This window comes from Leptonychotes weddellii, chromosome 9 (assembly GCF_054177405.1).
Source record: "Leptonychotes weddellii isolate Sample4059 chromosome 9, ASM5417740v2, whole genome shotgun sequence".
In the NCBI taxonomy this organism is placed as follows: domain Eukaryota; kingdom Metazoa; phylum Chordata; class Mammalia; order Carnivora; family Phocidae; genus Leptonychotes; species Leptonychotes weddellii.
In genome coordinates, this window is record NC_138377.1 from 84,500,512 (window position 1) to 84,525,384 (window position 24,873).

Below are 24,873 nucleotides of genomic sequence, written 5' to 3' on the forward strand. Positions count from 1 at the left end.
CCTAGGATGTGATCTATTCTGGAGAATGTTCCATGGGGACTAGAGAAGAATATGTATTCTGTTGCTTTGGGACAGAATGTTCTGAATATGTCTGTGAAGTCCATTTGGTCCAGTGTGTCATTTAAAGCCTTTATTTCCTTGTTGATCTTTTGCTTAGATGATCTGTCCATTTCATTGAGGGGGGTGTTAAAGTTCCCTACTATCATTGTATTGTTGTCAATGTGTTTCTTTGCTTTTGTTATCAATTGGCTTATATAATTGGCTGCTCCCATGTTAGTGGCATAGATATTTAAAACTGTTAGATCTAGTTGGATAGACCCTTTAAGTATGATATAGTATCCTTCCTCATCTCTTATTATAGTCTTTGGTTTAAAGTCAGTTTGTCTGATATAAGGATTGCCACCCCAGCTTTCTTTTGATGTCCATTAGCATGGTAAATGGTTTTCCACCCCCTCAGTTTTAATCTGGGGGTGTCTTTGGGTCTAAAATGAGTCTCTTGCAGGCAGCATATCAATGGGTCTTATTTTTTTCTCCAATCTGGTGCCCTTTGTCTTTTGATTGGGGCATTTAGCCCATTTACATTCAGGGTAACTATTGAAAGATAGGAATTTAGTGCCATTGTATTGCCTGTAAAGTGACTGTTACTGTATATTGTCTCTGTTCCTTTCTGGTCTATGTTACTGTTAGGCTTTCTCTTTGCTTAGAGGACCACTTTCAAGATTTCTTGTAGGGCTGGTTTGGTGTTTGCAAATTCTTTTAGTGTTTGTTTGTCCTGGAAGCTTTTGATCTCTCCTTCTATTTTCACTACAGCCTAGCTGGATATAGTATTCTTGGCTGTATATTTTTCTTGTTAGTGCTCTGAATATATCATGCCAGTCCTTTCTGGCCTGCCAGGTCTCTGTGGATAGGTCTGCTTCCAATCTACCATTGTAGGTTACAGACCTCTTGTCCCAAGCTGATTTCAGGATTTTCTCTTTGTCTCTGAGACTTGTAAGTTTTACTATTAGATGTCGGGGTGTTGACCTATTTTTATTGATTTTGAGGGGGGTTCTCTGTGCTTCCTGGATTTTGATGCCTGTTTCCTTCCCCAAATTAGGGAAGTTCTCTGCTATAATTTCCTCCAGTATGCCTTCTGCCCCTCTCTCTCTTTCTTCTTCTGGGATCCCAGTTATTCTAATATTGTTTCGTCTTATGGTGTCACTTATCTCTTGAATTCTGGCCTTGTGATCCAGTATTTGTTTATCTCTCTTTTTCTCAGCTTCTTTATTCTCCACCTTTTGGTCTTCTATATCACTGATTCTCTCTTCTCCCTCATTTATTCTAGCAGTTAGAGCCTTCATTTTTTATTGCATCTCATTAATACCTTTTTTTTATTTCGACTTGGTTAGATTTTAGTTCTTTTATTTCTCCAGAAATTGATTCTCTAGTATCTTCCACACTTTTTTCAAGCCCAGCTAATATCTTTATAATCGTCATTCTTAACTCTAGTTCTGACATCTTACTAATGTCTGTATTGATTAGGTCCCTGGCAGTCGGTACTGCCTCTTGTTTTTTGTTTTTTTTTTTTAGATGATTTTTTCCATCTTGTCATTTTGTCCAGAGGAGAATAGATGAATGAGAGAATAAAATGCTAACAGGGTAACAACGACCTGTGAAAAATATACACTAAACAAATCAGAAGAGACCCCAAACCGGGGGGAAAAGAAAGGGAAAAAAAGAAAAAAAAAAAAAAAGAATATGATCAAATATGATCAGGCTGGTGAATAGATCAGTGCCACACACTAGATTTGGGGAGTATTTTGGTCTGTTAGAAGAAAGTCCCTCCCAAAATTTTAAAGAAAGAAAAACTTATATATATACAAAAACAAGGGTAAATATGATGAAGGGATGGAATATGAGTGTAAAGATGAAAATTATAGAAGATTTTTTAAAAGGAATTGATAAGTTGGTTGAAAAAAGAAAGAGAAATAAAATTAAAAAAAAGAGAGAATGTGATCAGGCAGGAGACTAGAACAAAGCCACACACTAGAGATTTAGGGTATATTTTGCTCTGTTAGAAGAAACTGTATGCCAAAATTTTAAAGGGAGAACAACTTATATATATATATATATATATATATATATATATATATATACACACACACACAAAAAGTAATGTTAACTACAATGAAGGGATAGAATAGGACTCTAAAAATGAAAAATAAAAAGGATTTTTAAAAAAGGGGTAAGATGTTGGTTGAAGAAGGGAAAAAGAAAAATTGAAACAAAAAGAGAAAAAGAGAAAAAGAGAAAAATAAAGAAAATTTAAAAAATTAACTTTGGAAGACTAAAGAACCATAGGGAAAAAAGCCATGAATTCTGTGTGCTGTATTTCCCTAGTGCTTGAGTTCTGCTGGTCTCATTGATCGGTAAACTTGGTCTTGGCTGGCTGTTCTTGCTGATCTTCTGGGTGAGGGTCCTGTTGCTGTGATTCTCAAATGTCTTTGCCTGAGGTGGAATTGCACCGCCCTTGCTAGGGGCTAGGCTAGGTAATCTGCTCGGGTTTGCTCTTGGTAGCTTTTGTTCTCTGCAAGCTTTCTGTCCAGCTTTGGAGGACAAGAAAGAAAAATGGCAGCCTCCCAATCTCTGCTCCAGAGGAGCCAAGAACTGGGGCCCCACTCCTCAGTGAGCCCCCAGAGAAAATCAGTCAATCACTCCTGTCTCCCTGGTCTCCAGCCTCACTCTGTGCTCACCCGGCCTGTGACTGAGCCTTTCTGTCTCTGGCACGCAACCCCATTTGGAGTCTCCAAACCCAGCAGATCCTGAGGTGCACTCCCGTGCCTCTTCTCCCAGGGGAGGAGGGGGAGATCTGCTGCTTGTTGGGCCCCTGCTCGAAGAGTAGTGGCCTGACTATGCCGGGGATCACAGTTTATGGCAACCCCGAGCTGAGAGCCCACTCCTCGGCTCTGTTTTTGCAGCTCGCTTCCCCCCTCCATACCTGGGAGTTCTGCCACACTCAGGCACCCCCGGTCTTTCTGTGACCCCGAGGGTCCTGAGACCACACTGTTGCAGAGAGGGTTCCACCCCCCGCTTAGCCACTGGAGCAGCATCCCTCAGTGGAGCAGACTTCTAAAAGTTCCAATTTTGTGCTCTGCTCCTCTATCACTTGCTGGTAGCCGGTTCCCTTCCCCCTGTGGTCTATCTTTCCAAATATCGCCTTGGATTCACTTCTCCGCACGTCCTACCTTCCAGAAAGTGGTCACTTTTCTGTTCAGAGAGTTGCTACTGTTCTTTTCTTCGATCTCCTGTTGAGTTTATAGGTGTTCAGAATGTTTTGATACCTATCTAGCTGATTTCCTCAGACCAGATGAAATTTAGGTCTCCTACTCCTCCATTTTGCTCCTCCTCCCCAATTTGGATATCTTTGATTTCTTTTTCTCATCTGATTGCTGTGACTAGGATTTCCAGTACTGTGTAGAAAAAACAGTGGCACGACTGGGTATTCTTGTCTTGTTCCTGATCTGAAAGGAAAAGCCTTCAGGGTGTCTGGGTGTCTCAGTTGTTAAGTGGCTGCCTTCACCTCAGGTCATGATCCTAGGGTCCTGGGATCAAGCCCCATGTAGGGCTCCCTGCTCAGCGGGAAGCCTGCTTCTCCCTCTCCCAACTCCCCCTGCTTGTGTTCCTGCTCTTGCTATCTCTCTCTCTGTCAAATAAATAAATAAAATCTTTTTAAAAAATGAAAGGAGAAGCCTTCAAGTGTTCACCATTAAGTATGATGTTAGCCATGGGTTTGTTATATATGGCCTTTATTATGTTGATGCATGTTCCCTGTATACTCTCTTTTTGAGAGTTGTTATCAGATGTTGAATTTTATCAAATGGTTTTTATGCATCTATTGGTAAGGTTGTATGATTTTTACTCTTTTGTTGTTGTTGCTAATGTGGTATTACATTGATTGATTTGCAGATAGGGAACCATTCTTTCATCCCTGGAATAAATCCTAGTTGATCACAGTGTATAATCCTTTTAATGTATTTTTAAATTCAGCTTCCTAATATTCTGTTGAAGAATTTTGCCTCTGTGTTCGTCAGGGCTGTTGACCTGTAATTGTATCGTTTTATGGTGTCTTTGTCTAACTTTGGCATCAGAGTAACACTGAGAATATAGAATGAGTTTGGAGCATTCCTTCTTTAATTTTTGGTATAGTTTGAGAAGGATAGGTTATTAACTCTTCTTTAAATATTTGGTAGAATTTGGCAGTGAAGCCATCTGGTCCTGGGCTTTTCTTCTTTTGGGAGTTGTTTTTTTTTTTTATTACTGATTCATTTTTATTACTTGTAATTGGTCTATTCATATTTCCTATTTTTTTTTTTTGAGTCAGTCTTAGATCATATGTTTCTGGGAATTTATCCATTTCTTCCCATTTGTTGGCACATAATTATAGTTTTTTATGATCCTTTGTATTTCTGTGGCATAAGTTGTAACTTCTCTTTCATTTCTGATTTTATTTGGGCCTCTTTTTTTTTTTTTCTTCATAGCTAAAGGTTTATCAATTTTGTTTATGTTTGCAAAGAACCACTCTTAGTTTCATTATTTCTATTGTTTTCATAGTCTCTATTTCATTTAGTTTTGCTCTGATCTTTAATAATTTCCTTTCTTCTATTAACTCTGGTCTTTATTCTTTTTTTCTATTCTTTCAGGTGTAAGGTTAGATTGTTTATTAAGATTTTTCTTGTTTCATGAGGTAAGCCTGTATCACTATTTACCTCTCTTTTAAAACTGCATTTTCTGCATCTGATAGATTTGGGGCTGTTTATTTCCATTTTCATTTGTCTCAAGGATTTTTCTTTTCTTCTTTGATTTCTTCATTGACTTACTGGTTGATAATAATGTTCGGATTCCACATGTTTGTGTTTTGTCCACTTTTCTTTTTGTAATTGATTTCTAGTTTCATGCCATTGTGGTCAGAAAAGATACTTGATATGATTTTAGTCTTCTTTAATTTACTGAGACTTGTTTTGTGGTCCAACATGTGATCCATCCTGAAAAATGTTCTGTGTGCACTTAAAAAGAATGTGTATTCTTCTGCTTTTGGATGGAGTGTTGTGTATATATTAAGTCCATTTGGTCTACTGTGTTGTTCAAGGCCAATGTTTCCTTACTGATTTTCTCCCTAGATGATCATTCCATTGTTGTAAGTGGAGTGTTAAAGTCCTCTACTATTATTATATTACCATGAATTTCTCCCTTGTCTAGTAACATTTGCTTTATGTATTTAGGTGCTCCTATCTTGGGTACATAGATATTTAAAGTGTCATATCCTCTTGTTGGATTGAACCCCTGTTCTGTCTCTTGTTACAGCCTTTCTTTTAAAGTCTATTTTGTCTGATATAAGTATTTCTACCACAGCTGTCTTTTTGTTTCTATTTGCAAGAAATAGATTTTTCTGTCCCTTCACTTTCAGTTTGTTTGTGTCTTTAGATCTGAAGTGAATCTATCATAGGCAGCATATATAGAACCTAGCTTGTGTTTGGTTTTTTTATCTGTTTAGCCCCATCTATCTTTTGATTTAATCTATTTACATTTAAGGTAACCCTTGATAGATATGTACTTCTTGCCATTTTATGATTGTTTTCTTTTTCAACCATTTTATGGTTGTTTTTGTAGTTTTTTCCTGTTTCTTTCTCTCTTACTCTCTTCTCATGTGATTTAGTGACATTCCTTAGTGTTATGTTTGTATTTCTTTCTCTTTAATTTTTGTGTATCTGTGTGTCTGTTATAGGTATTTGTGGTTACCACAAAGTTCATATATAATATTCCATATATAGCAGTCTATTTTAAGTTGATAGTTGTTTAGGTTCCAGCATGTTCTAAAAGCACTACATTTTTACTCTTCCCCTATTTTTTTTTGTTTTTGATGTCATATTTTACGTGTCATTATTTTGTGTATCCTTTGACTGATTATTGTAGGTCTAGATGATTTTACTATTGTCTTTTAACCTTCATACTACCTGTTTAGATGATTGAAACAATACCTTTACTATGTATTTACCTCTACCACTGAGATTTTTTTCTTTTATCATTTTTTTGTTTTTTAGTTATGGCCTTTTCTTTTATGTTTAAAGAAGTTCTTTTCACATTTCTTGGAAGGCCAGTTTATTGTTAATGAACTCCTTTCACTTTTGCTTGTCTGGGAAACTCCTTATGCTTCCTTCAGTTCTGAGTGATAATCTTGCCAGGTAGAGTATTCTTGGTTGTAATTGTTTTTCCTTTCAGCACTTTGAATATATTGTGCCACTATTTCTGGCCTGTAAATTTTCTGCTGAAAAATCAGCTGATAGTCATATTGGGGTTCCCTTATACATAAATAATTGTTTTCTCTTGCTGCTTTAAGAATCTCTCTTTATCTTTAACTGTGGACACTTGGATTATAATGTGTCTTGGGATAGGTCTCTCTAGATTCATCTTTTTGGGGACTCTCTGTGATTCCTGGACTTGGATGTCTGTTTCCTTCACTAGGTTAGGGGTATTTTTAGCCATTATTTCTTCAAATAGGTTTTCTGTACCTTTTTCTATCTTTTCTCCTTCTGGGACCACTATAATATGAATGTTAGTATGCTTGAGGTCCTAAAGGGCCCTTAAACTTATCTTTTATTTATTTTTATTTTATTTATTTTATTATCCTTATTTTTTATTTATTTTTAAAGATCGATTTTAGAGAGAGAGAGAGAGCATGAGCAGGGGGAGAAGCAGAGGGAGAGGGAGAGAGAAATCCTCAAGCAGACTCCAAACTGAGCACAGAGCCTGATGTGGGGCTCAATCTCACAACCCTGAGATCATGACCTGAGCCGAAACCAAGAGTCGGGTGCTTAACCAAATGGGCCACCCAGGTGCCCCAGTGATCCTCATTTTTAAATTCCTTTTTCTTTTTGATGTTCAGTTTGGATGATTTCCACTACCCTGTCTTCCAAATCACTGATCCGTTCTTCTGCATCATCTAGTGTTCTGTTGATTTTCTGTAGTACATTTTTCATTTCAGTTATTGTAGGCTTCAGTTCTGATTGGTTCTTTTTAATATTTTCTATCCTTGTTGAAGTTCTCAGGGTATTTATTCGTTCTTCTCCTGAGTTCAGTAGACATCTTTATGACCATTACTTTGAACTGTTTATCTGGTAAGTCACTTACCTTCATTTCATTTAGTTCTTTTTGGGGGGTTTCGTCTTGTTCTTTCTGTCATATTTTTTGCCATATTGTTCTGTCTCCTCATTATGCCTCTTTGTGTTTCTTTCTATGTATTAAGTAGATTAGCTAATTCTCCTGGTCTTGAAGGAGGAGCTTTATGCAGAAGGTGTGCTGTGGGGCCCAGTATCATAAACTCCCCTGGTCACCTGCCAGGTGCCCCAGGGGTGTCTTCTGTGTGGGCCATATGCACCCTCCTGTTACGGCTGGAGGTGGTTGTTATTGGGTTTTTTCATGCACAACTGCTTGTGTGGGGGGCTGTCCCTTGGCACAGCTGTCTGCTAGGCCCTGCTACAACTGCTGTGGGCATCCTGGTGAATGGGGCTTGACCCTGACCTGTGTGGCTGAGGGACCGGGCTGTGACTGCTTCAGGGATGCTAGTTTACAGTGTTGGCTCTGGCATGACTAGTTGCAAGGCCCAAGGTGGGCCAGGCTTTTGGTGTGGCTCACTGTGACTGAGAGTGGAGTTTCCATTTCTGCTGCTCTCTGGCTCTCCTGGATATGGGTGCTCATCTTCCTGGTGCAGGTTCTCTGGGCTTTGGAGCCCAGTGTGGTTCTCAGACCCCTTATTCTTCAGGGAAGGCTTCTACACCTGTGGGTCGCATTGGGGTATTGGTCCTGACCAGACCACCTCTCTACCTGTCTGAACTGTTTCCATGTGACTTTTTATTTATATCTTTAGTTGTGTAAGATCTCTTCTATTAATCTTCACTTCATTGTCTGAGATAGTTCTATATGTAATTGTAGATTTAGGTGTGTCGGTGGGAGAACAGAAGCTCAAGATCTTCCTACTCTGCCGTCTTGATCCCCTCTCTAAACATTATGCTTATGGATAAAATTTTGAAAGCTTCCCCCTGGAATCAAGAATGAGAATGATAGCTGATAACATCACCTTTATTTAACATTTTACTAAAAGTCCTATGCAATGCAATAAGATAAGAAAGGGATAGAAAAGCATAATGATTATAAAAGCATATGTTGATGCTGTCAGTATTTGTCTATGATATGATAGTACATCTAGAAAATCCAAAAAAAAAAACTATAGGATAACTAATAGAATTTAAAAAGCAGCTCCTGGGTGCCTCAGTAGGTTAAATGTCTGACTCTTGATTTTGGCTCAGGTCATGATCTCAGTCAGGGTCATGAGATGGAGCCCTGGGTAGGGCTCCACGCTGAGCTTCCCCTCCCCTCATGCTGGCACACACTCTTTCTCTCTCTCTCTCTCTCAAAAAAAGTGACTATAATAAGTCTATATAAAAGTTAATTAAATTTCTATATAGTAGCCACAATCAATTAGAAAATTACATATAAACCTTACCCATTTAAATAGCATTAAAACCATGAGAAACAAATAGTGATGAAAGATGTGCAAGCCCTCTACTCAGACAACTATAAAATGTTACTAATAGAAATTTAAGATGAACTAAAATAAAGTAGTCAGTGTTCCTAAAAAGATGCATTATTGTAAAGATAGTAATTCTCCCCCCATTGACTTAGAGATTTAATGCAATCCCATAAAAATTCCAGCAGGTATTTTTGTGCAAATTGGCATTCACTCAAAAAATGTAATATAGGGGGCGCCTGGGTGGCTCAGTTGGTTAAGCGACTGCCTTTGGCTCAGGTCATGATCCTGGAGTCCCAGGATCGAGTCCCGCATCGGGCTCCCTGCTCAGCAGGGAGTCTGCTTCTCCCTCTGACCCTCCCCCCTCTCATGTGCTCTCTCTCTCTCTCTCAAATAAATAAATAAAATCTTTAAAAAAAAAATGTAATATAGAAATGCAAAGGGCTAAGAATAGCCAAGGCAGTCTTGAAGAGGAAGAAAAAAACCCTAGAGAGCTGCATTATCAGTTCTCAAGACTAATTAAAAGAGTGTGGTGTTAATACATGACAGAGAGACCGGTAGGACAAACTGGTCTGGAGACAAACCCATATATGCCATTGCCTGATTTATACCAAAGATGGCAACTCAAGGCAGTGGGGAAAGGATGATCTTCTAACTAAAGTATGCTATACAATTGTACCACCACATGGGAAAAAGGACTTTGTAACTTAGAACATTCACAAAACACAACTGCAGGTGGATTGTAAATCATAACAAGCCAGAGGTGAGCACTCAGGATCAGTTACAGGAGACGAGTAGGTATGGATGAAAGGAAGCCCATCGGTAAAGTACTAAAAAGTGAAAGAATGGCATGATAGAGGACAGCACATAAGATCTACATTTTACAGGATTTTGAATTGTGAAGGAAATTGTAGTGCAGGAATTGGGAACTAAGCATATTTAAAGTAGCATGGGAGGAGCCAAGAAAGAGATAGACGTTGAAATTAAATAAACAGGGATGTGTTTGATGAAGTAAAGCTAAAGGTCTCTGAGGAAACAGAACTGCAAAAAGGGGAATGAAAAGAAATTTTTGGTCCTGAATTAGTCTCATATAAGAAAAGAGCAGCATTCACTATTAATTATGTGTAAATGATATCTTTTATAGTATGTAACATTATTAATTTTTTTAGGTGGTTTGAGCCTTTTGTCATGCAGTGGCTGGATGAAAATGAAGATGTATCAATGGAGTTCCTTCATGGAGCACTAGGAAGAGACAAAAAAGATGGAGTGAGTTTAAATTACTTTAAGACTGCTTATTGGCAAGATTCATTCACACTACTCACTTTTAAGATAATGGGAATAGTTAGGCTCATTGTTATTAATTAAGGTTTATTTTAATCCTCTAATGACCAAAATAAATGTAAAACACAACTTTGAAGGAGTGATAGGAACCTTAGGGAATTGTTTAAATTTAAAAAAAAAAAAAGTCACCCTTTTGCTCCAAGATTCCTTTACCTCTTGAATTGGTCAGAGTCTACAAGTTCAGTAGGGTTATACAAAACTTCCTTGTCCTGTAACCTTCCCAGGATTTCAAGATTGGGAGCAGACACCCTCAAGATCTCTCTGGAACAACTTAAAAGTGTTGAGCTACAATATCTTTCTAAACCATCCTCATATCTATGGGGAATGAGAAATAAAAAGAACCAGTCCATCAATGTAGCAATGGAAATACCAATTTATAGCAGCCTGCCCGCCTGATATGAGTTCTAATACATTTTCCAGAAAAGGACATGAATGATTTTGAAACGGGTAAACATTTTATTAAATGGGAAAAGAAGGCATGTGAAATGAAGGTACATGATATAGGAGATCGAGTTATTTATGTGGAATGACTCTCCTCTCTCCACACTCCCTCTAACGTGCTTATTGGGTTGGTTTCGCCTTCTCTCCCTTCAGTTCCAGCAGACATCTGATCATGCCCTCTTCTCTTGTTCCGTGGTTGATGTCTTCGCTCAGCTTAATCAGAGCTTTGAGATTATTAAGAAACTGGAATGCCCTAATCCTGAAGCATTATCTCACTTAATGAGAAGATTTGCGAAGGTAGGTTAGAAGGAATGAGTGCTTTCTTTTCTGGGATTGTGGCATGTTATTATTTTCTTGCACAGAACCTGACGGATGTTGCTGTTTGTCTTCTCTGACACCAGTACCCCAATTTCATTTCTGATTCTAGTACCAATAGATTTGGTTTCCAGGTTTGTCATCTGACTTTCTTTCTGCCCTTCTTGTTTCTTAAAATGGATTTATCATTCTTTACAAATCTATTTGTCATCCACATTAGTGACTCAGTCATTGATAGCTGAAGAGACTTGCTAAGAGTGGCAAAATTATTTATTTCATATATTGTGCTTTTTAGCTGAAAGTAAGCCTTGGCAATTCATATTTAAATTGTGAGTATTCTTAACACACAGTGTACTACAACAAAAGTATATTAGACTTGGAGTCATGAAAACAGAGTTCTGATTTCAAATCAGCCAATAACTACAGTATGAGTCTGAACAGTTCATTTTTTTTTTTAAAGATTTTATTTGTTATTTATTTGTCAGAGAGAGAGAGCACACAAGCACAAGCAGGGGGAGTAGCAGGCAGAGGGAGAAGCAGGCTTCCCACTGAGCAGGGAGCCAATGTGGGACTCGGACCATGACCTGAGCCAAAGGCAGATGTCCACCCAACTGAGCCACCCAGGCATCCCCAGTTCATTTTGTTTTTATAAAATGTAGTTTAGTTGACAGACTGTGATTAACTGGATTACATAAGATTAGGATCTCTTCCTCCTCTAAGAGTTTAAGAAGGCGTGCAAAGTACTTACTAGTTTACCAAAAGTTTCAAGGGAAATAGAAGAAATAAAAGATGTAGCCCCTGCCCTCCAGATCTTAAAAAAAGTTCCCCATAATAATCAAGGCCATGTGACATGAACTAGTGTATTAATTTTCTAGGGCTGCCATGGTTAAATATCACAGGATGGTGGCTTAAAAAGTATAAAAATATTTTTTTGCAGTTCTGGAGGCTAGAGGTCTGAGATCCAGGTATCAGCAGATTTGGTTTCTCCTCAGGCTTCTCTCCTTGGCTTAGGGATAGCAGCCTTATTACTGGATTTTCACATAGTTCTTCCTCTGTACATGTACATGTTCCCTTGGTGTTGCTCTGCATGCCCCAATTGGCTTTTCTTATAAAGACAGTAGTTAGTTTCCTCAGGTAGGCACTTCAGGGGGATCTGAGATCATTCCAGGGAGGAAGCCCTGAACTGTTAGAAGCTGTTACTGTTTTGCTCAAGTCTTTTTAATTTTTTCTAAAGATATATTTATTTATTTGAGAGAGAGAGAACACAAGCAGGGGAGAGGGAGAAAGAGAAGCAGACCCCCTGCTGAGCAGGGAGCCTGATGTGGGGTTCAGTCCCAGGACCCTGGGATCATGACCTGAGCCAAAGGCAGAGGCTTAACCAACTGAGCCACCCCAGTTTTGTTCAAGTCTTGATAGGTCAAGGTTAAGGCCTTGTTGAGAAGAGGCCTGGGAGTAGCCTGGCCAGAGTTTGGTCAAGGAGAGAGTCTTTGTCACCTTCCACCTTTCTGTGACTCGGGTTCTCTCCTGAGAGATTCCAAAGAAGAGAGAGCATAGGATTAGTAGAGAGCTGATGGAATTATAGTTGGACAGTTAGGTCCTCCTTGTAAGGAGTCTTGAAGAACAGGCAAAGTGGCCAAACATCTTTAGTAGAAAATGAGGAGCCATAATTTAAAAAAATCAAAAGGCTGAAAAAGAAAATGAGGAGCCAATGAAGGCTTTTAGGTACATAAACCATCAGCCTAAACCGTATTATGTTATTTGTTTACCATCAAGTAACCATCAAGTATTGTTAACCTTTGAACTCTAGTCTTTATATGTTAATTAGGAAGATAAAAGTAACCTCCCACTTTTAAAGATAATAGCTAAAATCACTTATTTTGATCATCTCCAGAGGGGACTTTCTTGGTAGCATCTGATTTCAACTTCCCCAGTGTGGTGAAACCTGCAAGTAAGCTCTGCAGGAGGAGAATTCTAAAAAAAAATCTGAAAGTTAAGTCTTTTCTTGACAAGCAGCTGCATTTTGGGTGACTGCCAAGAGAAGAATGAAATGGGATCATTAGGGATACTGTTGAAAAAAGTGTGTCACATGCTATTCTTGGAACTCTGTGGGACTAGTGGGAGCGGGGTCCTATGGAGAATTTAATAATCTCAGAGTTAATATATTTAGTAACATACTATTATAATGGTGCACGATATTAGAAAGGTAACTAGAATTCACCCTCAGAGTAGTCAGGGAGCAGGTTATGTAAGGTGGAGGCATGGAAGCACAGAGAGAGCAGGAGGAAAGGGGCACCAGGGCTCAAGACAAAGCTGGGCTCCAGACCACCCTCCCCTCCTTGGTACTTTTGACCTTTCTGCATCTGTGAAGCTGCACCCAGCCACGTTCAGACTGCAAGTGGGCTGGAGAAAAGTGTAATATGTTAGAATCTGCACAGGAAAATGCATTCTTTGAAGCGAGGAGAGAAGAATTAGGCTCCATGTGCCACTGAGGAAATGTGAGCTTTTATTGGCACAATATAATTTTTTTTAAATACCTAAAATATTCTTAATCCATGTAAATTCAAAACTACCCAATTATTATTGCAAGGAAATAATGTAAGAAAAAAACCTCATTTTCTGGGAAAGCAGAAATTGGTAATTTTCATTGAAAGATAATTCTATTTTGTTGTAATGATTTTAAGAAATCAAATAGGACTTTGTGGTTGATATAATTAGCTATTTCACAGTAACGTCAGACTGTTAGAATTTGTTTTGTTTCATCAGATGGGACTATTGGTCTTGAAAACTGTATCCTTCTTGGAATAGGGATCCTTGTATCAGAATATTGAAATCATATTCTCTTCCTGGGACTTACATTGATTTAAACCATCTCTCAGAGAAAAGACATAATTAATGATATCTGAAAACATTTGGGAAGATTTGGCATTGTAAAGTGGGACTTGAAGGGATGATTTGTTCTTACTAAGGCATATATAAGACTCAGTATACTAAACAAATGTTTCACATTTCATAGCTGTGATGAGAGGTGAAGTGTACACATAGGTCGTGGATAGTTCTATGGCTTTACTGCTGCTCTTGACAAGAATGGGTAGTTTAATGAAAGAAGAGCAATATGAAATAACGGTATCTTCATTATTAAAAACAAACCAACAAGTATTAATTGAGTCCTGGCCACAAATCTGGCTGTTTTTTTAACTGAGTGTCCAGGGACTGGAGATACAATGGTGAATGAGACACTCGTATTTCTTGTTCTTTGGGAACATAATCCTAATTTTCAAAAGTACTGACGATAATTATTTGAACATTGCTATGTGCTAATCACTTCACGTATACTGTCTCACTTATTCTTCGCTATAACCCCATGACATGATTTCTCCTAATTATTCAAATGACGAAACAAGCTTAGAAAGTTTAGATAACTCAAACAAGGCACCCAACTAGAAATGGCATGGGTGAAATGCTTTTAAGCCATACTACCTTCACAGTCTGGTGTCATCACAAACCAATTGGTAAGTCAGAGAGCAGAACCTCAACATTTATTTTTACCCTCTGGGCCAAACGTAGGCAGCTCGGGGGGATTCTTTCTTATGCTGCATGTGTTAAAATGCAGTGCTAGAAAGCACTGAAGTGACTTTCTAATGTCACTTAACAGATACTACTCTTCTTGTCTTCCATGCATTGCTCTAATACTAAATGTCCCATGAATACAGTGGGGCTAAAAAGATGGATTTTGAACCAGGGTTCTTATCTTACTGATTGCAAGAGTCATATCCTAGACGGACCTACTGGTGGTGTTGACAAGATTTCTAATTCTAATAGCACAGCATTAGCTCAGGAGATCATACTGAGTAACTGATAGCTGTCCCACTCAGTAACACTAGTAGCCACAGTCTAATGAGAGCAGATTGAGGATGGGAGATATTTTTGTCATCCTGCTTGATCTTTTAAATGCAGAGAATCTCTGGCTTCACCACCATAATCCTATTTGAATTTCATTGTATTTAATCTGGAGCTCTTTGAATGGCAGTTTCTTTGCTGCATCCATAAAAGAATCATCTATACTTCATGACTCTCTTTTCATATAAACTATACTTTATTATAGAACATGATGCAAACAGCTTCTGTTACGCTCTTGCCTCTCTCTCTGTGCTGTCCCCATTTCTGAAGCCCAAGAGTCCCACAGAGAGAAATCATTAGCTAAATCCACACACTCAGAAGTTCTGTCTTCCAGGCTTTGCTAGGTACCCCTTCCATCAACAGATTCTCTCTGAAGAGTTAACCTCCACCCTGCTATGCATTCATTAGGGCTGTGGTTTTCAAACTTTAACTTGCATCAGATTTACTTTGGAGGCTTCTTAACACACACCAGAATTGCTGACTCAGTAGACCCATGTAGGACCAGAGAACTTGAACTTCCACAAGTTCCTAGGTGATGCTTATGAGGCAGCAGGAGATGTGTCTTAGGTCGGTATGTCTCAAGTAATTGTTTATTGGTATTAAAGAAATAATGTCTGATATGGTTTTACTTTGTTGAATAAATCAGAGTGAAATTGAAGTTGCCCCTAAAATGTACATGAGCACTGTCATTCAAGCATACTTTGTACATTAGTAAAGAAATGGATGTTCTCATAGCCAGTGTATCCACAACTCTTACGGGCACAAGGCCTTAAACCAGATCCTACATGGCTGAGCTCTTGGCCTTACCCATAGCTCATCCCGACTTCCTAACCATCGGCATTTGTAGGTTAGTGGTTGTGAGATGCTAGTATCAGTTAGTTGTCCCCAAGCGGGAATTCAGCAGACTAGGGTTTTCTTATAGAGTCAAGTGTTGGTCTGTGGGGGGATTACCTTGAGAATAATCAGAAATGAATGTCTGGATTCTCCTCTCGAAACTTTCTCTGGAGCAAGTTAGAATCTCTGAGTGACAACAGGCTCCTCAAGTCAGACTTTTCTTTGTTTTTGTTTTTACCACATAGTGAAAGGATTCTTAAGAGTTTACACTGTCATTAGAACCTGTAAGTTGAAAGCCGTGCTCATATGTACAAGTGAATTAGTACTTTTCAGGTAAGTCCCACAGTAATTTTCAGCATTATATCTGAAGCCAAATTTGAACAGCTGCATTTGGACGATACTTCAGTCTGATCAGCCATCTGTTTTCCTAGATTTATTGGTCTTCTGCTTGATAAGATTTTATATTTTCCAAGGCCAACTTTCTATCTAAACTGATGCATATTACCACGATACTTGGCACTTCCACAAAATATCAATTTTCTTTCTGCATTTTATCCCTACTTCTAGGTTTTCACTGTGATCTTAAATGGCTATAAAACAAGTTCATAGTTACATTTGGTGAATTCAGGTTTGTCGATTAAGAGGTTAAGCTAAAGGAGAGATGTTTAAAATGTCTCCTGAATTGATTTGAGACACAAAGAAAACTCAGATGAATATGTTTTACAAAAAAGGAAATAGAAGGTTTTTTGTCTTTGCTTTTCTGTGAAAAAGAGATAATCTTTACCTACAATTATTGTTGCTTTCTCTCTTCTAAGAAAATCATGTTCACATTTGGCTTGTGATAATTCAAGCTATGTAAGTAAAACTAGTAGGATACAAATACATCAATATATTTTTAAGTAATTGAAATAAAATTTAACTAACAAATGTGTTTGTTTTTCCTTATTTTGCATAATTAGTGGAACAGAGGGCATCCTTCAGGTCAGAAATAGTTATTAAATGGAGAAGGAAAATGTGGAATTAGGATGAAGCAGACAGAACAAAGGCAAAAATTAGACAGTGTTTTTAGAAAATAATGCACCAATAACTAATTTAGTAAATTAAAGGTAAATGTATTAGTGCAATACAACAAAAGTCTTCAGAGGTGGTCTTTGATATTAGTAAGGCTCCTTATCATAGAAAATTACTGAAAATATTCATTACTAAGGGACATGTACGGGAATGCTCTGACACCACTTATAATTGTATAAGGTATTTAGGAACATTGTAGAAGGTTGAGAAAATGACCACCACAGAGAATTTGGGCATGGTATATGTATGTGTGGTAAGGATGAGAGGGGTGTAGGAACTGGAAACCAAGAGGAAGGAGTCAAAGAAAAGTTTGATTGTTCGGGGAGGCGGTGGGCGGCGGGGAGAGCATTAGGGTCATTAGGTAGTAAGTATCCAAGCATAGAGGAGGTTGCTAACAAAATCATGTATCTTCTGAGTATTTAGTAAAGTTAGAAATAAAGAATTTTATGATGGAGCAGATTATGTTAAAATGGAATGAATTAATGAATTCATGTGGAATATCTTTCACATGTACTCAGAAATATTACAAATTGTCATCTAAGCAGAATAGTTTGAGATCCTTCTTTTGGCAAGGGTATAGATTTAATCACTGCATCTGGCCCTCTCTTAGCTGAAAAAGACATGAAAAGTTTGCCTGATTAGCATTAAGCTGGCTAATATGTGTATAACTGGATACATTTCGTGCTTTTCCTCTAGACTATCAATAAAGTACTGCTTCAGTATGCTGCAATTGTATCAAGTGACTTCAGTTCATATTGCGATAAGGAAAATGTGGTAAGTAAAACTGTTTCTGCTTTCAAGTATTCCTCAATTGAGATCCATTTTTTTTTTTTAAACGAGTGAGAAAGCAAGAGAATTTTTTTTTCTTTCTGTTTTCAAGGGTAATAGGGAATAGGGATCTCAAGAAATTGTTTGCATACTTCTCTAGGAATCCTGATCTGGCTACAGTACAGAAGTCAGAGGAAGGTTGAGAGCATCTCAGTGCCAGCCAACTTGTGGTTTTCCATGACGATAAGGAACAAGACTCACATAAACAATTAAAAACCCACATAATCATAAAACATTGAAGCTGAGAACTAGGAATTAAAAACTTGTTTATGTTGATACCTATAGCATAGTTTGGACACCAGTAGCAAAGTGAGTACAATTTATCTTTCAGTTTTCAAATTGAGAAAGATAGTTAGTGTAAGAAATGATGCTGGTTTCTACTCTAAATCATTAACTTAGCCTTTTATTTTTTGGATAATTAAGAAAATCTTTATAAAATTCAAACCAGCATTGCAACTTAATAAAAGGCACAAAGAGAAGCAAGATAAACTAAAGTGATTTGGAGTATAATTAGTCGTAGTCTATGGTGGAAGGTGAAATCTTTCCTATTCGCCAAATGTCATTTTAGGAGAAATACGTTGGGAATTTTTTTTAAACACTGAAAAAATATATTACAAAAGTTAGTACTAGATTTTTAAAGAGGAAAATCAGTTTTTTCCTTCTCAACAAATTAGTTCCCACTATCAGGCAAAAGAGAATTCTCGCTGAAACCTCATTGACCTCTTGCTGACAGCTCATTAATATAAGTCAGTCTTAATGGTTCTTGAGGGTCCCAGAAGATACTTCTTTCCCTTAAATTAATATGCTGCCCAGAAATTTTATTAAAATTCCCAGATATCTCAGCAGTGATTTCTAACTGCCATTGATTATACTCTAATAGGCAAGATAGAATATTTATTTACTCAAAGCATATATTTACAATTAAATTTATAATACATGTGAAAAATAATATGTTGAAAATCAAAACAGTGATAGATAATTTCAGGAAAAATTCTGATATATCAGGATAGCCAACTTGAAAATTTTAAAAAGGTAGCTATGAATTACCAGGGATAGTTCTTGTCATTCAGAAAAGAAAATCAACCTTAAAGACCCCCGCAGACTTTTTGCTATGAGTTAACATTCTATAGTTTATTTTTTAAAACACTGGAGAAACAAATCATAAATCAATGTTTATTATATTATTATTTGTATTTTTCCATATATTTTATACTTTTAAAATCAAGTATTTATAAAGAAAGAAAACACCCTTGCAAATATTACAGCACAGGAACTTTTCCTCTATGCTTTTCTTTTCTAGTTCCTGATATCTTAATGATATCATTCAAATGCCAAGCCTCATTTCAGCTTTTCCACGAAAGAATAACAACTGCTTAGGTTTATGCTTTCAGCTGAGATAAATTGAAGAAATTCTTTTGTACATTCGCGTGTGTACATATAACTATTTCTCTCAGTATCAAGAATATTAAGTTTGTTTTTCTCAGCATATTTATGGCCATATACCTATTATATCTGCAGATTGATCTATAAACTTTTAAAGAGAGAGCTATCCTTTAAGAGATGAGCATAACATTTGCTTTCCCACGGGTCAGAATTAAAGATGACAGTTAAAATGTCTGTGACAGAATAATTTTTTTCCTTGCTGTGATGTTTTACATTGAAAATGGATCGCAAGTTTTTTAATCCATTTTCTCATACTCCAAAATATAGCAATGAAACACAAATAAATCAGAATTACCCAATTTTGAATATTTTAAAAAATCTTTTTCAACTCAGAAACACACTTTGGTCATATAGAAATGGCCCTAGTCCCAACAGAACTTTCATATTCATTGTAGTTTAGGTTCCTAACTTTGTTCCAGATTTAGATCAGATGAAATGCATTATATTTTTAGGGGAAAAGCCAAATTACATATAAATAAAAAGATGATAACTTCAACATAGATTATTTTATCTAAACTCATCAACAAATGATACTTCTGAATTAGGTTAATGTTCCTCTTTACTGTGTGTGTTTTCTGTTTTGTTTTCAGTAACTAAAAAAAAAAAAAGCTGTTTTCAGATTAGGTTTAAGGTAGATTTGTGTAATTCAGTCCTCAGTAATGATTTGATAAATTCATTCAATAAAATTGATATTTCAACATTTCAAAGTCAGAGAAAGCTTAATGAAAGAGAAGAGTCTCATATTTTATTTTTCTCTCTCTCTGGATAACTGCATCTTTTTTTTTTTTTTTTATATGTAGCCTTACCTGGGGTCAATAGCAATCCATGCCAAGTGAGCCTATAGTTCATTTTGTTTCTTGGTGGTTCTTTTCCATTGGAAATGGTCATATAAAAAATGCTTGGAGGTTGGTTTTTGTTTATACAGCTGGTACTAAAGTACTGTTATATGTGCCAAAAAAGATAAGCTTAATATCTAATAATCATAGAAGAGTCTACCTAGCTAACTTAGACCCTTGGGGAGCAGAGTGATACAACCTTTTACCCATGTATTCTTCCTGCTTCTCATTAAGAGTCATGGTCGGTCTTTGACCTTCATTTTCTCCCTGGTAAGATTGTCAAATTCAAGCCAAATCTTTCCCCTCTGCAATGAAAAAAGAAAGAAAGAGATAAAGAGAAAGAAAAAAGAAAATCCCAATGACCCTACCCCCTAGTGAGGGTTCACTTTGCCTTTGGGTCAAGATGCTGAATCCCTGAAAGTTTTGACCACACATACTGTGGAAAGGATAAGTCCAGATCAAGTGGCTCTCAGTCACAGCTGGGGATCAGAATCATTGGTGGAATATTGTGGTTCAGCTTGCTGAACAAAATCTATGGCATATAAATCTCAGATATCGGTGTTAGAGAAATAAAATATTTATGTGACCGGAATCAAAGGAAGGGAATCAAAGTTTAAAATTGTTTTCATAAATCGAAGTTAGGATGTGGTCACTTTAAGAATCAAGTAGAAAGTTTTTCAAAGGTCAGTAATGTGGTTGAAACAATAATAAAATCTTTCCACTGATGAGTGCTAACACCCTCTCTGATGTCCTGTAAGTCCTTTCTATGCCTAATTCATTATTGGCTCATTTCCCAGAAACTTGGAAGATATATCCATTTTCTTTTCTTTCACTGTTTTCCTCCCCCAAATCAACTGGCTTTTTGGATCAGAATGCAAGAAATATTAAATTATTCTATAACTATTCTCAATTCTATTTTCCAGTTATAAACTAATTCCTATTATTCTAAGTCCACATGTAGTCCTGTCACAAGGCTTTCCATCTTTGTGTTATTCTATTTCTGCCTCCTTGGAAACACTGAGTCAAAAAACATTTTTAAGCATGTATTCTATGGAAGGCTCTGTGCAGGACTCCAGGAGTAAGAAAAAGCAGAAGACATAGCAGCATGTACGGTGTATTTAAGGTCAGTGGGTGAGACAGTGAATAGCAATATAAATGTAAAGTTAAATAAAACAAATGTCAAGTGAGTGACAAGGATATAGTCTGGGAAAGAGAAAGCTCAAACCTGGAATGATGGTTATGATTCAAATAGGCAACGAGGTTCACGTGACAAGGCCACATGCCAAGCCAAGTCAGAGTTTAGAAAGCACAGGTGTTTTGGGAGGAATAAGCTGCTTAAAGGGGGGAAGTTACTCATAGTGCAGTAGACAGAGATGGGAAGGAAAAACTAGTTTGGAGCCAGATAACTAAGGGCCTTGAATACCAATGTGCGGACTTTATCTATAGCCAAAGAGAATCTATTAAAGGTGTCTTTTTTTTTTTTTTTCTTTTTTCCCCCTTGGATTTTTAAAATTCAGATGGTGTTTGGTTTTTTAAATGGTGGAATAATGGAAAAGTTAAACTGTTAACTTTTTCTTAAAGTAAATCTTTAAAAACAGAATTTGGCTCAATGTTAATAATAAAAGAAATATTAGTAGTAAATCCCCAGTGGTTTATTGTCTGGGTATGTTATTGAATTGCATTCTCCAAAGTGGTAATATTTCCTCCTTCCATTCTTAACTTTTAAAAAGTATAATGAAAATAGCAGAATTATTCTATCTGCCAAATATAATAGGACTTCAGTGATAGTTGTATACTTATCACATTTAAGGTTAAACTCATTCAATAATTTATCGTATGAAGGATTCTCACACCACCTTTTCTTTTTGTTTTTTTGCTTTATTCGTAGCCCTGTATATTGATGAACAATATTCAGCAACTGCGGGTCCAGCTGGAAAAAATGTTTGAATCCATGGGAGGGAAAGAGGTGGGTATATTTTTATGCCTGCATTTGCCAAATATCTACTTAGAGATCATTAGCAGCATATCTCTTTGCTATGCAAAGTGTCAGTCAAGTTTTTTACATGGGTTAACTAAAGAACAGGAAATGATAATAATTTAAAATTCCATTAATAACTAAAGTGATCATTAACCACAACAGAAAAGTGTGAATGGGAGGAGGGAGGTGGTCAGTAGCCTTTTGTAGTGTGTATATAGAGATATAGTCAAATATACACAAATATATACATATATGCTAATGATCTGTTAAGTTCTACAAACTCCAGATTTTTTTTCCCCACCATATTGCGCAATGTCAACTTGATATCAAAGTTTTTGTTCTGAAATGTGCTTTGTGGTGCTAGCGATTTTTGGTGTATTCGTGGTTTATTGTTCACATCTAAAAATCTCTGTCACAATGTGTTGCGTGCTGTGTCTGTAATGTGTCGTGTCTTTGTCCAACATCTTTGACTTGCAATTCCCCGAGCAGAAGAAGGAAGGAGAAAGATTCTTTTATGAGGTTTGTGATAGTAAGCATCTTATCCTTTACCTGGCTGTTTCCCCCAAACCTAAAGACCACTGCACTTCTTACTTATTCTCATTTGCTTGTTTGGATCAGGCAGACAGTGAAATATTAGCTGTGCACATGCCTCCTGCTATTGCCAAAGTCTTTCATGAACCACCAAGAGCGTCCAGGGGCTTGGGGACTGGAGTTGGTGCCAAGAGGGAAAGTCATGGGGCTGGCATTCTCCCAGCCCCACCCTTCCCTAAAACAACCCCAAGGGCAGCTAGAATGTAGAAATATTTCTGTTTAAGATTTCAGTTACAGTGTTCCTTATTGTGATAAGTGTACGAGATGTATGTGAAGCGAGGTTGGATTTCAACGCAAAGATCCCTCTTATTTCTAAATGTACAAGGCTGAAAATGCTTCTTTTAAGACTGGGCTTCTTCACATGTGGTGTTGCTGTTAACCCCAAGGAGACATTTGTACATTTCCCTCTCCTAAGAGAGCCTCAGTCCTTTGAAACTGAACTGGCTACTTAGTATCCTACAAACAAGAAGCCCTAGGAGATGTGTGTGAAGGTACAAAACTTCAAAAATGAACTTTCATGAGCTCTGCTTCTGCTGCAGTATCTGTCTATGTTGTATACAATAAGGCTGCATTCCCTATGGTGTGTTAGTGGTTTTTGCAATGTGAGGGCATGAGTCTCATTTTTGAATTTTTTGCTAAATTAGGTGAGCACAAACAATTGGGGATCATAGCTGGAGAGTCCCTTTTTAATTTTAGAGATGTTTCATATTCAGACTTTAAGTCCACTTACAGTTTGAAGAGCCGTGAAGAGATCACTGATTTCTTATGGGAAATTCTGTCTCCTTTTACTGAATTCTAAAGATTACAAATCATGGAAAGATAGAGTTATATTTAAAATGCCACATTTCCAGAAATTTCTCCTAATGCTACTTCTATTTCCTCACTATTCCATGGGTTGGACTCAAATGTGAGTAATATCCTGCTGAGCTGAATATTAACAAGACAAATCAGACCTGTCCTTAAAGGAAGGTATGTGGGCCAAGCCACTCACTAACCAAAAATGTTGTGGGGTAGCTTGTTCACCAAACAAGAATGGATTCTTTATCTCACATAAAATTGCTGGTTTGCAATGTGTGGGTTTCGCATTATAAATTTGGCTACAAATGTATAGCTAAATCATAGAACTCTTCTTACTGGAGAAAGTACTGAAGAAAGAAATACTGGTGTTGGTGCCTTCCAGCCTCATGACTCTTGCAAGGTCAGTTGCTAAATTCCTCATACATAATTTAAAGGGAGAATGCAATTCAATGACTGAAATGAATGTCCAGTTTCTAACAGTGTAATTTGTTAGGGGGACAGCATGGACCCTAACTCCTTTCTTTTCCTGCATTTAAATCTGATACACCCCTTCCCTCCCTCTCTTGATCATCTTTTGATGTTCTGTCTCCTTTCTACGCACAGTTTCTTTGATCTTATTACTTTCAACTTTCACCTCATCCTCTGTTACCAGAAAAAGCTTTCGGCAGGCCCAGTCAGGACTGGCATGGGGACCGATGAACTATCAGGAGAAAGCAAGCCCTAAACTTAAGTCTGGGTGTCACATTGAGCCTCCAAAGAGAAAGAACCGTGATTAACACAGACTTATGGTAGAGTTGCTAGTTGCTACCCTCGACCTCCTCTGGGCACCAGAATCTCAAAATAATAGGCTGAACCCCTTCCAGTCCAGTTACCCGTATATGGCAGTATCTACATGGGTTCCTTAATTGGGGCTTTTATAAAGACGGAAAAGGATTTTATTGAGAATGACAGAATTTACCCTTTGACATGAGAAGTTTATCCAGCACTTAATGCAGGCGTGCTCGGTGGCCTTGAGAGGGAACTCAGTGTGTCCTGATGCCAGTTCTTCTCTCACTGTGCAACTCGTTATAAAACCTTGACTGGTATTGTTGCGGGAAGCTTCCCTGTCTAGTTCTTCTCCTTTAAGGAGTTTCTTAGACTTTGTCCCCATCACCTGTTCTAGGATGTGCACTTCTTGCTACAGAAATCTAATTAGCAAATGATTAATTGCTTGTGTACTTGTTCAAAATAGTTTTGGATGCCATGTGTTTATTGGTTGGCTCCTAACAGCAGCATGGCTTGCCTCTCCTACCGTCTGCCAAGTGGCTGACCACTTGCAGGCCCGGTTGCATGATGCTGTAGCTCTCTGCCGCTTGAACCAATCGCTGTTGGGGCAGCTCTTCTCTCCTGATAGGATCAGCCTCTTTTCCTTCTGGAAACAGAAATAATGTTGAAAACCTTTTTTTTTTTTTTAGGTGGGGAAAAAAAAAACACACTCTTTCTGGAGTCCAAGTTGGCCTAACACTCTGATAGTCTAGGGCTGATGCTGTTTTTTGTCAGTGGCTCCATAAGCAGTCCTAACCAGACACTGTTACCACCTGCATGCACAATATCCTGGAGACCATGTGGGCACATTTTTCTTTTTTTATCTAGTGCCCTATTTAGAAAGAAAAGAGAAAAGCAAACCACTAAATTTCTTCTCCTATATCGTGACTTTCCCACACGCTTCCTTGTGTAAAAATGAAGAGCATGTGTTTGGCGTAACAACTCTGATTGCTGTGAAGAATGTAGAAAATATAATAACTCACATGAGCCAGGAAACAACATAACCTTCGAAATGAGGCCCAGAGTCTGTTTTTTTTTTTTTTTTTTTTAATATATATATAAAGCATCTCACATGATTTTTCACGTGCATATTGTTTTGGGACACACTACGCTAAACCAGATAAAGTAGCCAACCC

General features: G+C 37.5%; 1 protein-coding gene across 1 annotated transcript in view; it reads left to right on the forward strand.

Annotated features, from left to right (window-relative positions):
• UNC13C (unc-13 homolog C) overlaps positions 1–24,873 on the forward strand; it is a 479,061-nt gene that overhangs the window by 368,958 nt on the left and 85,230 nt on the right. Inside the window, exons 15-18 of the mRNA XM_081831864.1 lie at positions 9,730–9,826; positions 10,496–10,639; positions 17,156–17,233; positions 21,455–21,532. Coding sequence (XP_081687990.1) covers positions 9,730–9,826; positions 10,496–10,639; positions 17,156–17,233; positions 21,455–21,532 — 397 coding nt within the window. The remainder of the gene's footprint in view (positions 1–9,729; positions 9,827–10,495; positions 10,640–17,155; positions 17,234–21,454; positions 21,533–24,873) is intronic.